The 17,773-nt window shown below is 48.4% G+C and overlaps 2 protein-coding genes across 5 annotated transcripts in view; one reads left to right on the top strand and one right to left on the bottom strand.

The window, feature by feature from the left end:
• Nucleotides 1-17,773, top strand: part of LOC143806502 (embryonic protein UVS.2-like) — a 207,906-nt gene that overhangs the window by 87,470 nt on the left and 102,663 nt on the right. The window lies entirely within an intron of this gene.
• The window catches only part of LOC143806497 (microtubule-associated serine/threonine-protein kinase 2-like), a 32,519-nt gene that overhangs the window by 10,509 nt on the left and 4,237 nt on the right, over nucleotides 1-17,773 (bottom strand). Inside the window, exons 1-5 of one of the 2 annotated variants that reach the window (XM_077287100.1) lie at nucleotides 14,451-15,765; nucleotides 8,273-8,375; nucleotides 7,693-7,760; nucleotides 5,117-5,202; nucleotides 3,194-3,402 (exon numbers count right to left, since the gene is read on the bottom strand). In XM_077287100.1, the coding sequence (XP_077143215.1) occupies nucleotides 3,194-3,402; nucleotides 5,117-5,202; nucleotides 7,693-7,760; nucleotides 8,273-8,375; nucleotides 14,451-14,633 (649 nt within the window). In that variant the 5' untranslated portion in view covers nucleotides 14,634-15,765. Of the gene's footprint in view, nucleotides 1-3,193; nucleotides 3,403-5,116; nucleotides 5,203-7,692; nucleotides 7,761-8,272; nucleotides 8,376-14,450; nucleotides 15,766-17,773 lie in introns of those variants that run through there. The other variant, XM_077287099.1, reaches the window with a different exon arrangement.

A 17,773-nucleotide genomic window follows, 5' to 3' on the forward strand; every position in this document is an offset into this window, starting at 1 on the left:
CTACAAGTCACAATCAACCCTTTAACGAGTCATACAATATGACTTAGGATAAAAGCCAAATCAGTATCTCAATTCGCAGACACGGTGTTTCGGGCTGTTGGCCCTCGTCAGTGCGAAGCATGAGAACTGATTTGGCTAGGTGAGAGGCTCTGGACATGGGGTCTAAGGGGTATCGTTTCTCCTTATGGAGAGTGACATACCATCTCTGGCTTGTCAAGGTAAGGAGGCTTATTTGCCGTACAATGCTCCTCTGGGAATTTAAATATGCAAATTGCCTCTTCTGAGAAAAAGAGGACTTAAACTCTACAGCGCCACCTATTGGAAGTAGCGATCCTACAAGTCACAATCAACCCTTTAACGAGTCATACAATATGACTTAGGATAAAAGCCAAATCAGTATCTCAATTCGCAGACACGGTGTTTCGGGCTGTTGGCCCTCGTCAGTGCGAAGCATGAGAACTGATTTGGCTAGGTGAGAGGCTCTGGACATGGGGTCTAAGGGGTATCGTTTCTCCTTATGGAGAGTGACATACCATCTCTGGCTTGTCAAGGTAAGGAGGCTTATTTGCCGTACAATGCTCCTCTGGGAATTTAAATATGCAAATTGCCTCTTCTGAGAAAAAGAGGACTTAAACTCTACAGCGCCACCTATTGGAAGTAGCGATCCTACAAGTCACAATCAACCCTTTAACGAGTCATACAATATGACTTAGGATAAAAGCCAAATCAGTATCTCAATTCGCAGACACGGTGTTTCGGGCTGTTGGCCCTCGTCAGTGCGAAGCATGAGAACTGATTTGGCTAGGTGAGAGGCTCTGGACATGGGGTCTAAGGGGTATCGTTTCTCCTTATGGAGAGTGACATACCATCTCTGGCTTGTCAAGGTAAGGAGGCTTATTTGCCGTACAATGCTCCTCTGGGAACTTAAATATGCAAATTGCCTCTTCTGAGAAAAAGAGGACTTAAACTCTACAGCGCCACCTATTGGAAGTAGCGATCCTACAAGTCACAATCAACCCTTTAACGAGTCATACAATATGACTTAGGATAAAAGCCAAATCAGTATCTCAATTCGCAGACACGGTGTTTCGGGCTGTTGGCCCTCGTCAGTGCGAAGCATGAGAACTGATTTGGCTAGGTGAGAGGCTCTGGACATGGGGTCTAAGGGGTATCGTTTCTCCTTATGGAGAGTGACATACCATCTCTGGCTTGTCAAGGTAAGGAGGCTTATTTGCCGTACAATGCTCCTCTGGGAATTTAAATATGCAAATTGCCTCTTCTGAGAAAAAGAGGACTTAAACTCTACAGCGCCACCTATTGGAAGTAGCGATCCTACAAGTCACAATCAACCCTTTAACGAGTCATACAATATGACTTAGGATAAAAGCCAAATCAGTATCTCAATTCGCCGACACGGTGTTTCGGGCTGTTGGCCCTCGTCAGTGCGAAGCATGAGAACTGATTTGGCTAGGTGAGAGGCTCTGGACATGGGGTCTAAGGGGTATCGTTTCTCCTTATGGAGAGTGACATACCATCTCTGGCTTGTCAAGGTAAGGAGGCTTATTTGCCGTACAATGCTCCTCTGGGAATTTAAATATGCAAATTGCCTCTTCTGAGAAAAAGAGGACTTAAACTCTACAGCGCCACCTATTGGAAGTAGCGATCCTACAAGTCACAATCAACCCTTTAACGAGTCATACAATATGACTTAGGATAAAAGCCAAATCAGTATCTCAATTCGCCGACACGGTGTTTCGGGCTGTTGGCCCTCGTCAGTGCGAAGCATGAGAACTGATTTGGCTAGGTGAGAGGCTCTGGACATGGGGTCTAAGGGGTATCGTTTCTCCTTATGGAGAGTGACATACCATCTCTGGCTTGTCAAGGTAAGGAGGCTTATTTGCCGTACAATGCTCCTCTGGGAATTTAAATATGCAAATTGCCTCTTCTGAGAAAAAGAGGACTTAAACTCTACAGCGCCACCTATTGGAAGTAGCGATCCTACAAGTCACAATCAACCCTTTAACGAGTCATACAATATGACTTAGGATAAAAGCCAAATCAGTATCTCAATTCGCAGACACGGTGTTTCGGGCTGTTGGCCCTCGTCAGTGCGAAGCATGAGAACTGATTTGGCTAGGTGAGAGGCTCTGGACATGTCATATCCTAAGTCATATTGTATGACTCGTTAAAGGGTTGATTGTGACTTGTAGGATCGCTACTTCCAATAGGTGGCGCTGTAGAGTTTAAGTCCTCTTTTTCTCAGAAGAGGCAATTTGCATATTTAAATTCCCAGAGGAGCATTGTACGGCAAATAAGCCTCCTTACCTTGACAAGCCAGAGATGGTATGTCACTCTCCATAAGGAGAAACGATACCCCTTAGACCCCATGTCCAGAGCCTCTCACCTAGCCAAATCAGTTCTCATGCTTCGCACTGACGAGGGCCAACAGCCCGAAACACCGTGTCTGCGAATTGAGATACTGATTTGGCTTTTATCCTAAGTCATATTGTATGACTCGTTAAAGGGTTGATTGTGACTTGTAGGATCGCTACTTCCAATAGGTGGCGCTGTAGAGTTTAAGTCCTCTTTTTCTCAGAAGAGGCAATTTGCATATTTAAATTCCCAGAGGAGCATTGTACGGCAAATAAGCCTCCTTACCTTGACAAGCCAGAGATGGTATGTCACTCTCCATAAGGAGAAACGATACCCCTTAGACAATAAATAAAGCACTATTCCCCTGGCCCCATTGCCATGGCATGCTGCTCTGGTCAGTCCGGTGTGAGTGCTGAGACTCCACACTATGGGCGCGGTGCTGTGACTACTTGGCCCCTGCGGTGTACGGAGTCTCAGACCACAGTCTCACAACCACGGACTGAATGGTGGATCGGGGGCTTTCGGCCTCCTGATGCGCCATTCTGTTCAGCTGTATTCACATTCTGAGGATGCAGCCATGCTGAAATTGTGATGACAGGAGGAGTGATGTGGCCCAATGCCAAGTGATGCTGGGCCCCCTAGAGCTCATGGGCCCCATAGTACCGCTGCTCACAGAACAATTAATTTCCGGGCATGTAGGTCATATATAACCTATAGTAAATGCGCTGTGGTGATGTAACCAACCACCTGGACAAGTCCTAATGATATGATAAGATGTAAGCAGATGTAGACTGACTATACTATAATACACATGTCCTACCTTCCGCATACTCCATGACCATACAGAGGTGTAATTTAGTTGGAAAGGAGCAGAGCATGGAGGCCACAAAGGGACAAGCAGAGAATGTTAAGATGTCCCTTTCCAAATAAGCCTCGTCCACCTCTTCTGGAGTATTCAGGTTCCACTTGGCAATTTTCTTCATTGCAAAGGTCTGATGTAAGTCTTTATGGCGCCCTAAGTAGATGAACCTGGAGAAAAGCACAATCCATGGTAAATAATCCTTATTAACATTCCATCTATAGAAGCCATTATATGATCTTCTGTAGTCATTTCTTGAAGTCCGTCCGTCACTGGAGATACATTTCTAGAAATTAATAATATAGCATTGCATAGATCAGCTATGGAGATCTGCACAATGCCATGTCTTCCGGAGCCCTCACACACGCCATATTAGAGAGGAGAGAATCTTCTTGGGCAGATACGCTATAATCCGATTCTGTCCAAACAAAATTTAGTCCAAATTGAAATTCCTCCAATTACTGTAAGAAGTTTATTCTGCTCCTCTCAAACCCTAAGGCCGGGTCACACTTGCTAGTGCAATGCGAGAAACTCACCTCAATACCTGGCACTGCCGTCGGCACTCGGGAGCGGAGTGTGCGGCTGCATGTATTTCTATATCCCGAGTGCCGGGTATTGAGGCAAGAGACTCACGCAAATTTCTCACATTGCACTCACAAGTATGACCCGGGCCTAAGGCATAATAAATGGAGGGGATGGAAGTAGTTAAATAATAATGGAGCCCATTCTACCCACCTGTCCGAGGCTCCCACCTGTCCATCCCTGCAGTTCTCCGGGCCAGTCTTTGGTTGCTCTGGCGCCCCCTTCTGGTGCTGAGGCCAGTGATTGGACTCACGTGGTCATGGTGGAGGGTGCAGATGTCATTGATGTCAATATCGTGTCAATCCTCCCGTGACCGTGTGTAGCCGATTACTCTTATCAGCTCCATAATGGAACCCAAAAAACAAAGTCTGCTGAGGAGGAAGCTCTGGTGGAGGCGGCAGCATAAGAACCGATGGGGTCTAGAACACGTGACTGTAATATATTATATTAATCCCTTTCCTTAAGGGTATGTGCCCATATTACGGTAAGTATTTGCAGCAGAAATTTTTTCAGCATATCTGCATTTCTAAGCAGGAAAACGATGCGTCAAATAGTCGCATTTTTGTCATGTTTTTGATAGATTTTTTACCTGCGTTTTTGTTGCAGATTTCCCCCCACTCATTAATATATGTGTGAAATCTGCAGAAACAATGCTGAAAGAATTGACCTGCTGCAGATTTAAATGGAAAGATAAGCATCGTGTGCACGAGTCTTCAGGAATCTCAGTCACTTTTCTGGCATCATGAATTCCCTCAGGTTTTGTAACAAATCTGAGCAGAAAAAAAAACACACAAAAAATGTGAGAAGTCTGCAATGTGTGCACAGGTCCTTACAGTGTGACCTGTTCTAGGTCCGTACGCTCCACTGTATAGAAATGAGCTGAATAGTGAGAATTGGATGTGGACAGTGATGTGGACTCTGATCATTTCCCTATGATAATACTGACTGGCAGAGCCAGAGGCAGAAGTGTTGTCATAGGGAACCCTGAAGTTATGTGCACACGTTGCAGATTTGACGCTGTTTTCCATGTGTTTTACAGTACTATGTAAACCTATGGAAAACCAAATCTGCTGTGCACATGCTGCGGGAAATACAGCTCAGATTTGCTGCGGTTTTCTGCAGCATGTCAATTCTTTGTGCGGATTCCGCAGCGTTTTACACCTGCTCCGGTAAATCCGCAGGTAAAACGCAGGACGTTTTACCTGCAGAGTTTTCAGATTCTGCGCTGAAAAATCCGCACACGAATCCGCAACGTGTGCTCATAACCTGAGAAATGTGGATTATACCCAACAGAAAACTCACCCAAAACTTCCAGCGCCGATCAGTTTACATGTTTCAAAGTCGCTTACATGCGGCATTCTCGCTGGGATCAATGATTCAATCGCTCCCTATAAAAAAAATAAGAAATGATATTCAGATAAAAAAGCTGCAAGAAAAAAGCTCCAGATACAAAAACGTCTTCCTCCAATATTATGTCCCAGCTGATTTACAGTGATTGAATGTACAAGCAGAACGCTCCGCAGACACCGATGTCATTTAACCCCTTAGGGAACAGGGCTATTTCCGTTTTTTGCTCCCCTTCTTCCCAGAGCCATAACATTATTTTTCGGTCAATATGGCCTAGTGAGGGCTTGTTTTTTGTGGGACGAGTTTTATGTTAGGGTATGTGTCCACGTTCAGGATTGCATCAGGATTTGGTCAGGATTTTTCATCAGTGTTTGTAAGCCAAAACCAGGAGTGGGTGATAAATGCAGAAGTGGTGCAGATGTTTCTGTTATACTTTTCATCTAATTGTTCCACTCCTGGTTTTGGCTTACAAATACTGATGTAAAATCCTGACCAAATCCTGATGCAATCCTGAACGTGGACACATACCCTAAGGGTATGTTTCCACTGTCAGGATGGCCGGCGGTATCGCCGCAGCGGCGAAGCCGCTCGGCGCTAAGCCCCGCCCCCTTTCTGGGATGCGATCATGCCGGATGTGTTAACTCTTCACATCCGGGATGATCGCTCTCTCCCATAGCGCCCTGTGATATGCCTTGCGGGGACGCTGCGTCCCCGCAAGGTGTACAGACATGCTGCGATCTGAAAAGACGCGCAGCATGTCCGGAGTCGCAGGGCCGCCGCGTGCGGGTTTCCACGCATAGTGGAGACGGGATTTCATCAAATCCCCTCCACTATGCTGGAACATCTGGACGCTGCTTGTTTGACGCTGCAGCTCTGCGCAGCGTCAAAAAAGCAGCGTTTCCTGACCGTGGAAACATACCCTTAGTGTGGTGAAATTGCAAAAAAGTGAAATTCCACAATTGTTTTTTTTTTTTTTTACCGCCTTCACTAAATGTTAAAACTGACCTGCGATTATGATTCTCCAAATCATTACAAGTTCACAGACACCAAACATGTCTAGGTTTTTTATTTATTTATGGTAAGTGGTGAAAAAAATCCAAAGCTTGTCATAACAAAAGAAAAAAAATGGCGCCATTTTCTGAGATTTGTGGCGTCTCCATTTTTCCTTATCTGGGTGAGGGCTTATTTTTTGCGTGCTGAGCTGACATTTGATACCATTTTTGGATAGATGCGATGTTTTGATCGCCCGTTATTGCATTTTATTGCAATGTTGCAGCGACCAAAAAAGCGTAATTCTGCCGTTTTGATTTTTTGCTTGTTACGTCATTTACCGATCATATCAATTTTTCTTATATTTTGATATATCAGGCGTTTCCGAATGCGGCGATATCAAATATTTTTATTCTTTTAATTGTTTTGAATGGGGCAAAAGGAGGGTAATTTGGACTTTTATATTGTTTTATACATATATATATATATATATATATATATATATATATATATATATATATATATATATAATTATTTTTTTTTTTCTACTTTGTACTTGCCTCAATAGTCTCCGTGGGAGACTAGAAGCTACGATCATCCGATCACTGGTGTTACACATGGCAGGGGTTCAGCCCTGCTATGTGTAGCAATAATGCTCATCTGCTGTGAGCACCGACCACCGGGGGCGCTCATGGCAATGTTACAATGACAACCCCAGGGGTCTCCTGCCGAGAGCTAAGACGCACTTCCTGCGCAGCCATGTTACATTCCACTGTCGGAGTTTGACAGTGGCATTTAACTTTTTAAAAGCTGCAGGTGAATCACGATTCCACCCACGGCTGTTAAAGGCATATAACTGGATCAGATGTCATATGCCGGATAAGATGGGGGAGGTCATGGGCATAGCACTTCATAGGTCGTTAAGGGGATAAGGGAGGCCTCCATACACCGGAATCATTGCACAGTGCTGAATAATATGATAGATCACTTATGAAAACTTAAAGGCAATTCTGTCAGCAGGTTTTTTTTAAATGTAATCTAAGAGCAGCATGATGTAAGGGCTGAAATCCTGATTCCAGCTGTGTTGTTTTATTAAAATTAGTGTTTAATCAGCACGTAGTCCTATTGCTCTGTGTGACTCTGCCCCCACCACAGATTAGCGGATTTCTGCTTATTCACAGTGTACTGTAAATAGAAAGCTGCCCGTCAATGGTGTGGGCAGGCTTATACAGGGCTCAGCATTTAGAGCTCTGCTAGATATGCAGCAGAAAAAAAGTGTGATTTTATCACAACTACTCCACTCAGTAAAGTAGGTGACATCGCTGGAATCAGGGTCCCTTCCCCTACATCATGCTGCTCTCAAATGGGTAGCAGTAACCTGGTGCCAGATTCGGTTTAGTATAAGTGCTATTATCTAACACGCTGGGATCATCTACATTTAGAATAGAGATGTCCCCTGGTTATATGGGGGATAATACTGGACGCGTCATTCACACCCCATGATCTGGTGATATACAGACATCCCCCTCTATGATACTCACAGCGGCAGGTTCTTGGATCTCAGGGATCTCATAGATTCCACTGTCAGGAATCGCCAGCACAGTTGGATCTAAAACAGTGATAAAAAGATGAAGAAATAAAATGTATTAGACGATATCAATCCTACATACACAATACAGCAATCTACAGGAGAAATAACGGCCGTCTGTAAATGGGGATATCACTAATTATATGGGGGGTGTAAATATGAGGAGCATATCGCCCTCACTGTACATGTGAGTGATGGGAAGAGAGCTCAAGCTGAGCAGCAATATGCAGATTAGCCTGGAAGTGCACGAGGGCGGGTCACTGCACTCAGACGGTTTCTGCCACGCCCCCAGTGCATTTCCATCCAATTTGGTGCATTGCTTCTACGTTAGATTCTCCTGACTGAGATATTGGATTTCTAAAAGCAAAATGTCTCCTGTCATTAGAGGGTAATGGGCTGCCAGTCAGAGCAGCACTTCCCATGTACCATGTGCTGGCAGGTTCCCTGTACACAGAGTAGAGTAAATCCGCCATTGTCCCCTGTGCTCTATAATATCTGGAGATTCCTTCTAGAAGGTTGGATGATCGGCTTACCTGTGGTCAGATCGCTGGTCAGTTCCACCTGACTCGTATTCGGGTCAGGGATCATTTCCGGGTGTAGATTTTGCCCATCTTCGGTGTCGCCTTCTGCTGTTTCCTAATAGTAATAATATATAGATTTAATATGTGGAAGATTTCACTAAATCACCAAATCCATCAATCAGGGAGCAGTAAACCTGCATTTACAGATGCAGGAGTTGTAACTATACAGATAATGTGCCATGTTTTCTCATATTCTCATTTTGGTGGATTAAGAGAAATTAAGATTGAAAAATCAAATGCTCAGTGTAAACTTCGACTTCTCAGCACCGTGACCCCAGAGCCGTGTTACCTGCGCTCGTTATATCATGGGGACATCGTGTCCCTCATTCATTCCAGTATTAGGCTGCCGTCACACTAGCAGTATTTGGTCAGTATTTTACATCAGTATTTCTCAGCCAAAACCAGGAGTGGGTGATAAATGCAGAAGTGGTGCATGTGTTTCTATTATACTTTTCCTGTAATTGTTCCACTCCTGGTTTTGGCTTACAAATACTTGACAGTTGGTATACGTGAATCCCCATGAGTTTCTCTACCCACCTTTTTTACTCCTCATTTTTACCCTTCAACCAAACGGCCCGACCGCTTTATCTGAAATAAAAAACTGACCACAATGGTATTTGGATAAGTTGGCCACAGCAGCCGTTTATTAACACATAATAACAAACAGTTTATTTATTAAACATTAACCACGGGGAGGGTGGTCCTCGAAGCCCCAAAATGTAATAAACTTGGCCTCCAGACCATAAAAACTTGTCTTCCATAACCGTAAAACTTGGCCTCCAGGTCACGTCTTGCCTCTAGCCGCTACGCTCCAGCTCAGAGACGCCCATAGACTCACCCGGCCAATTTCCTCCAAAATTACCCATATATCCTAATTATCACCTCCATGTGATCTTTTTGTTCCATTCCAAATTTGTTCACCCACGGGGGAGTCCAGGACCTTAGAGATCCCCCCCCCCTCCGATCCACCATTTCCATCACCACCAACCTCAAGGACCTCCCCCCCCCACGCCTTGCTGCCGCGACAAAACAACAGAAAACATAACGCAATAATTCGAGCAATACAACGATAATAACCCCTTTTTCTTAACGACCTTGACATCACCTATGAACGTTTCCAAAGCAACCAACAAAAAAGGGAGGGTGGGTGGGAGCTTGTTTCTAGTACGGTGGGGGACCTAAAATGGTTGCCCCACTGAGATGGCCGTTGCCCCTTATACTGCCCGCCCTTACTCCGCCTCTTCTCCCCATTCCCCCTCCCCCTAGCCATACATCATTCCCCTGATTCAAATTTATTAACCCTTCCCCACCCAAAATTCCCTCAACCCAATGCTTTCTCATGTATTATCACTTAACCCTGTCATGGCGTCCTCCCTTTGAAGGCCTGCGGCCCAGTACGGCCTTACTTGACAGTTGGTATACGTGAATCCCCATGAGTTTCTCTACCCACCTTTTTTACTCCTCATTTTTACCCTTCAACCAAACGGCCCGACCGCTTTATCTGAAATAAAAAACTGACCACAATGGTATTTGGATAAGTTGGCCACAGCAGCCGTTTATTAACACATAATAACAAACAGTTTATTTATTAAACATTAACCACGGGGAGGGTGGTCCTCGAAGCCCCAAAATGTAATAAACTTGGCCTCCAGACCATAAAAACTTGTCTTCCATAACCGTAAAACTTGGCCTCCAGGTCACGTCTTGCCTCTAGCCGCTACGCTCCAGCTCAGAGACGCCCATAGACTCACCCGGCCAATTTCCTCCAAAATTACCCATATATCCTAATTATCACCTCCATGTGATCTTTTTGTTCCATTCCAAATTTGTTCACCCACGGGGGAGTCCAGGACCTTAGAGATCCCCCCCCCCTCCGATCCACCATTTCCATCACCACCAACCTCGAGGACCTCCCCCCCCACGCCACCAGCATAAATGTTCTGACCCCTCAAACATTTATGTCACGCCATACCAAAATACCTTTCTCAATGCCCTCTTGAATCGCCAGACACCACAAATCTAGACCTATCGCATTTAAATGGACCCCATCTTTCCTCCAGTATTCCCCTTGCCCAGACTCCAGATCCTTATGCCGAACCACAAGTGCCCCATTTCTCACCATAAAACGTGAAATCGCTCTGTTTAACTTAATCCTCGCCTTGTTCACACCATGAACAGATCTTGCCTCGCGCCAAACCTTCCTGGGCACAATGTCCGACCAAACAACCAACAAACGTGGAAACATAGACCAAAGCCGTAACATGTCAAACTTGATATCCTTAATTAGTTCCCTACAGGGACGTTTGCCCAAGTCATTGCCCCCCAAATGAACCACCAACAAGTCTGGCACCCGATCCAATCGAACAAATCTGTGGAATTCCGACAGCAATTGCTTCCACATCATACCCCTTTTTCCGATCCACCTCAGGGTTCCACGCGATCGGGGCACTCCCAGTTGTCTCCCGTCCGGCCGAACGTCGGCCCTCAATGCCGCCCAGAATACAAATGAATGACCCATGATCCAAATAAGCAATTGCCTCGGCTCTGAAAATAAAAAAGGAAACATCAACACCGTATAACTGAAAAGGAAAACTGCGGTCAATTAGATCAATCCGTTACAACAAAGACGGGCGAATGTAAGAACGAAATCTTACTGATTCCCACCGACCGATCCTCTGAACCATTTCATCTCCTAGACCCCTCCTGGCAGCCTCCGTTGCCGCCCCAATCCGGAATGAATGCCCACTAAAATTCTTCGCTGAAATGCCCCCTTTTTCCAAACAACGTCTAAATACAGTCAAAAATTGAAAACGGGAGAGAAATGACCCATCCTTATGCACTAACAATGGGCAATCCCCCGAACCTGGACCAGACAGGAACTCCCTCAAACATTTTACCGGGCAAACTGGAGAGCCGTTTACCTCAAAAAGAACCACTCGACAACCTTTACCTGCAGTATCCGTTTTGGAAGAACGCACAATTATCACTAGCCTGTCCCCAAACATGTCCACATCCTGCCTCAGTATACCACCTTTCTTACACTTGGAAGGACTAACCAATTCACCTAACCGAAACGCACCAAAAAATGCTAGAGAAAATGCTAATCTAAACAAAATTACTTCCCCCATATCCGAATACACAGCCTCTAACTGATTTTCCAGATTTAATAAAACTTCATATGACACCGGCCGCCTACCGTCTGACACCTTCCAGCCTTTACGACAGCCTTTTACCACCTGCCGGACCAGAAACGATTTTGTCAAATCCTGCAACCCTCTAAGTTTAAAGCCAAAAGCCAAGCCTGATAACGAATTATTGATTTTTGACACTGACCAACCTGACTCCCAGATATGACCGATAAATAAAATCTATTTGCTTTCGTCCTCTAAATCCGCACCCATCTGATTTTTCCACCGGACCCAAGAATCCCAGGCCCTCGTATAGTGCGACCAAGTTCCAGCCGACAGCGATCTGGCCAACAAGTCTCTCACTGCCCCAGTGGAAGATTCCAAAGCTCCTCTGAACAAACCTTCCCCGTGGGTTCCACTTGAGGTGCCAACTCCCGAACACGATCCCACTGCGAAGAAGAAAGAGCTTCAAGAATTTTGTTATATTTCAAAACCCCAAGCTCCGCCGTGACCCACAAATTAAAATTCAAACCAGCCCAAACCAATTGTTGTAAAACTCGCAGAAGAGAGTGTTTTGATGATGACAACGAATTAATAGCCTCCATGGCCCCAACTGAGCCGCAACAAAAACATATTTTCTTGTCTCGAACATTGCCTCCCCATAGTGTCAAAGCTACCACGATAGGAAAAACTTCGCGTAGTGTAATATCAGCCACTAAACCGCTCTCTTTCCACGTTTTTGGCCACTCGGCCACTAACCATTCGTTCCGAAAATACAAAGAAAAACCCGATTCGTCCGCTGAACCGACCAAAATGCTGAGAAACTCCGCCGACACCACCGGCGCAATCCAGAGTGACTTTCCATTGTATGAATCCAGAAAAAATTCCCAAACTTTCAAATCATCCTTCAGATCCCTTCTAAGCCGTATGAAATGATTTGGCGCCCTAATCCCAACCGTGGCCAATGAAAGTCTACGACAAAAGGCTCTTCCCATTGGCATGATCCGACATGCGAAGTTCAGTTTACCAAGCAACGACTGGACCTCACGAAGTGTTACCTTCTTCAAGCTACCCACACGCTTCACCTCCAATCTCATGTTCACCAGTTTGTCCTCAGGCAATCTACACTCCATTGCCACCGTGTCGATTTCAATACCCAGAAAACTCAAAGATGTAACAGGCCCAACCGTTTTTTCCGCTGCCAACGGAACGCCAAATTTTTTAGCCACCCCTTCCATCGAGTGAAGTAAAACCGAACAATCCGAAGAAAAGGCCGACCCAACAAACAAGAAATCATCCAGATAATGAACACAAGAACCGAGTCCTGTCACGTCCCTAACTACCCATTCTAAAAACGTACTAAATGCTTCGAAATAGGCGCATGACAATGAACACCCCATCGGTAAACAACGATCCACAAAAAATCCCCCGTCCCAAAAACAACCAAGCAAATGCATACTGTCCGGATGAACTGGTAGCAGTCTAAACGCTGCCTCAATGTCCGTCTTTGCCAACATGGCCCCTTGTCCACATTTTCTAACCCATGACATTGCCGAATCAAAAGAAGTATATAACACAGAACACAATTGGGGGTCAATTCCATCGTTTACCGAAGAGCCCTTCGGAAATGAGAGGTGATGAATCAACCTGAACTTGTTAGGCTCCTTTTTTGGTACAACCCCCAATGGCGACACTCTCAGGTTAACCATGGGGGCTGTGTCAAACGGCCCAGCCATTCTACCTAAAGCCACTTCTTTTTGCAATTTTTCAGTGACCACTTCTGGGAATTCCCTGGCTGATTTCAAATTCCTGGTTGATAACCTCACCTCCATGTCAACAAAAGGGATCTTGAATCCCTCCCGAAAACCATCACGCAACAATTTTGCAGCCTCTTTGTCAGTGTATTTATTTAGGAAGTGCTCCATCTCTTCCAGCCGAACCGGTGTCACCCCTTTTTTCAAAACCCTCAGATCCCTTCTGTTTTCCTCCCTTGAAGCACTTCGACACCCCATGATTACCTCCGCAGGCGGAACACTCGTGTTTGAATTTGCACTTGGCGCCGAACCTGCATGCGCCATCATTGTATGAGAAGCACAGTCCTTTCTGTACTGCCACCGAGTGCCCTGACTGCCCTGAACCCCCGGTGCCCCCAAGAAACGATTGTGAACCCGAACCCCCTTTTCCAGGGGCCGTCACTCTCATCCATAGAGCTATGTCTTTATGTTCCCATCTAATGTTTGGACGAACTGCTTTCCTCTGGCGGAATTGTTCATCATATCTCAACCATCCTTGTCCCCCGTATACTCTATATGCCTCCCCTATGGTATCCATATAGCAGAATAGGGGCGAACAATTTTCTGGCGCTTTTTCCCCAATCACACTAGCCAATATAGCGAAAGCCTGTAACCAATTATTGAATGTGCGGGGTATCAAACGAAAACGTCTCCTCTCCTCGTCTTCCTTTTTATACTCATCCCGTCTGACCCTGTCTAAATTAAAACGTTCGAGTGGGAGAAGTGAGAATATCTCCACGTATTCCCCCTTCCAAATCCTATCCCTTACTTCCTGCTTTAAATGTGTTCCCAGAGGCCCCTCAAAACAGACATACACTTCACATTTTGCAGCATCCCCTAAACGCACTGCTTCATCTTTATCTTTGCCCCCGTTATCAACCGCCGTGGATACCTGACCCGTTATTGCGTTGCCCGAAGCCGCCTCGTCCCCAGCCGCCGCAGTAACCCCCGTTACCTCGCTCTGTACCACAGGACGTGACTCCAGACTTCTTTCTCCATCCCCTATACCCCTTCTATTACCTAACCAAGCCGCCGAGGGAGATAACGTACCCTGTGCACTCCCCGCCTCCCATAACCGCACTAAATCTTTAAGACTTTGTAATAAAACACCAGAGCCGCCACTAGCCCCCCCAACAGATAATTCCTCCCCCCTTGCATTCACATTTGAGGCTAGTGCAGGTAAGTAAAAAGAAGTGCAGTCTCGCTCACCTGGCTGCCTGGGTGCTGTGTTCCCAGCAGCCGCCAATCCGGCGTCCTGACGCGATCTCTCTGGGCGCGTGCTTCCTCCATCCTCGTGCTGTCCCATGGAAGTTGATGCAGTGTGCAGCCAGCCTGACTCGACCGCTGCGTCCCCAGTGTCCATACGTCCCACATGTCCTGGTTCAAATCCATCTGATGATCCTCTTCTTCTAAATGAATGGCCTAATCCATGCTCCCCCCTCCTCTCCCCCTCCCCAGTGGCCAGAGATTCCCTCCCTCCTACTACACAGCGATCTCCTCCATGCCTGCGGTCAGCTTCGCCCCACCTCCCCCTCCCCCTCCCCCTCCCAGCTGCAGCACAGGGACGTCCAGCTCTGCTCTCTGTAGCAGCAGCAGCAGACGATGAGCAGGAGGAGACTCCCCACTGCCACTCACCAGCCGCCCTGCGTGCTGATGCTCGCCCCGCCGACTCCTCACTGCTGCTGGATGAATGCCGAGCCTGGGGCCGAACCGAAGGGGCCCCAGCCGTTCCTGACCCCGGATCCCTGGCTCCTTCTGCTGCTGGTGAGTGCTCGCGTTGCCGGCTTCCCCCCTGCGCTGAAGGCACCTGACTAGCAGGCCCTCGTGTGCTCTTCAGTACCTCTCTGCCCCGCCGAGCCGAGCCCGTTCCTGGTTGGGCAGCGGCCGCTCCTGCTCCTGGATCCACGCTTCCTCCAGACGCCATCGCTGCAGGGGAGGCCGACACCTCCCCCTGTTGCAGGCCCCGCCGGTGTTGCGGATTCCTCCCAGCCGCAGGTTTACGCGCCGGCTGCCGACGCTTCGTGACCGCGGCCGGAGGGTCCCTAGAGGGGCTCCTTATACGGCGCCGGGCCCTGGGGGTAGCCTCAGGGCTGAGGCGCTCCGGAGGCCTAGACCTCCGAGTCCGACGCCCTGCACTTAAACCTTGGGGTTGGTCGGCTCCCTCATCAGGCAGCAGGCCCTGAATGGATGCCTGCAGCCATCCCGCACCTCTGGTTCCCGCAGCCGCTCTCAATTGCTGCAAAATCGCCTCAATCTCCATAACTAAAATCAGCTCTGAGCTTGTTTCTAGTACGGTGGGGGACCTAAAATGGTTGCCCCACTGAGATGGCCGTTGCCCCTTATACTGCCCGCCCTTACTCCGCCTCTTCTCCCCATTCCCCCTCCCCCTAGCCATACATCTGCAGCGCCCCAGAGTCCTGGTCGTTGCAGTACTGTGGCTCCGCCACTAAGGGGAACCATGGTGCGTTCGATGGCACTGAAGGAGTTCCTCTGATCAGGTATCACAGACACCAATATGTTTCACAGCAGGGCCTCCGGGGGGAGCTAAGGGTGCTATTCATTAGGCCACTCCCCACCATAGTGGGTAAACTGGGGGTCAGGCAGGAAGTTAGAAGAGAACGCTGACTGGATTGAACGAAGCAACACCTAGTGAGAGAGGGTGTTGTGGAGGAAGAGACAGTAGGGTCTCTGCCAGGGGTGGGATCCTGGCAGAGGCTTGGCATTGAAAGAACGCAACGGGACCGTGCCTGCTCAGAATAGCGGCGGTGCCCTAAGAAAGGACTAGAAGCGAGATAGATTGTGCTGAGTGAGAAACGAGATCAAGCAGACGGAGAATACCAGCAGGGGTTTTGTTGAAAGAGGCAGCACCTTGCTGAGGCGCATTACCGGTGGCCGGAACGCCGAGGGAGTGGAATAATATACAGCTTTAAGCCATACTCCAAACAGCGGCAGGACAGTCAGTCTCAGGCGGGCTGTCTACCACATATCACCTATGAAGTCTTGGGGGGCAATTGCGGGAGAGGGGCGTCACTAGGGTCCCGGAAGAACTCCAGGCCTACCTGACAAACGGGTGCCGTTCCAACCTGAATAACAGGGAGGGATGGAATAAGAGAGGAACATCTAATCGAGTTGTGAGGGAACTTAAGAAACAGACACAACAGTTGTGGGGTACTTTCCGTGAGCACAGCAGGGAAGGACTACAACACAGCGCTAAGAAGGAAGGCACTGATTTCCACCTGTGAAGAGAACTCTGGAGGTGCCATTGGACCGGCCGGACTTGCGCAGCCTGGTGAACCGTATTCTGGACTGAGGACTCAGAGATCTCCAGTAAAGAGGTAAAGAGACTGCAACCTGGTGTCCTCGTTATTTACCGCGACCTGCACCCCACAACTGCACCGCTACACCACCGTTATCACCACCTATTTCACCGGACGTCCCCCACTGACGGACAGGGCCACGGACCGGGTCTAGCCACCGTGACAACCCCAGGACTGAGACCTAGAGGCCCGGCTCCGGGTACCCCTCGGCCCTGCGGCGGTGTGGGGGCGCGCCGCAGACTTGGCGTCACGAACAGGATCTACTTAAGCCTGAAGAATCAGGTCATGTGTGCCTAGAGACTGTGATTTGTTGTGCATGAACTGTAGCTTTATTGAGAGACTGTGTGTTACCATTGACCAAGAGAAGTTCCCGCCAAAACCGCCGCCATTACAGCGCTAAGGAGAGCGCAGGAGAAGAAGAAGGGCGTGGAAGTGGGCGTGAACAAGCTGAAGAGCGCGAAAGACAATGGCCGCCCAGTCTAAATATTTCTGTGTGTTGAGGACGTGCCCGTCAACAGCTGAGGTCCGCCTCCTGATCCTGGCCGGAGGGTGGAGACCATGGGGACGGGGCCGCCCACGGAAGAGACCGCGGGAAGAAGACGCGGGAAAAGAACAAGAAATGGCGGCACCAGGAGCACAGCGCGGAGCTGACCCGGCCCAGTCCGAGGCCGCACAAGCTGGGACAGGCTCTGAAACGCCAACGCTGCGGGGTCTGACCCTCACCGAGCCACTGTTGGGCCGACCCCCTGTGCCACTGTCCGAAGAATGTGTGGCTGCAGCCGAGGCCCGACAGCTGGCCCGCCGCCTGAAGGCTGATGCCCGTGCCCTCACCCGGGTGGGCCAGCCCACCGAGATCAAGTTGTCTCCTGTTGCTGCTTACCCGGCCGCGGCGGAAGGTACGCTACCCGCACCGGGCCTGAAAGTCATGCCGGATGCTGAGCACTTACGGCGTCTGATAGCAGCATGGCGGAGCCGGCCCCATCCTACAGAACCGGTCGACCTAGTTAGTGCTCCGGAGATCCCGCCATCACACTGTGGTGTGGTGGTGGCCTTTAATCCCCAGTGCGGAAGGGGAGTAATCCAAGAGATCGGGGAGCCGATACAGGTCCGCGTAGACCGGGAGGAGGTGGAGCCTTGCAGCGGGAGGATCGCTCGCGATCTGGAGCCAGGTGATGCCGTCACCTACACTCGTTGGAGGAGGGCTACGGGAGAGGC

The sequence above is a fragment of the Ranitomeya variabilis genome, chromosome 2 (genome assembly GCF_051348905.1).
Source record: "Ranitomeya variabilis isolate aRanVar5 chromosome 2, aRanVar5.hap1, whole genome shotgun sequence".
Lineage (NCBI taxonomy): Eukaryota > Metazoa > Chordata > Amphibia > Anura > Dendrobatidae > Ranitomeya > Ranitomeya variabilis.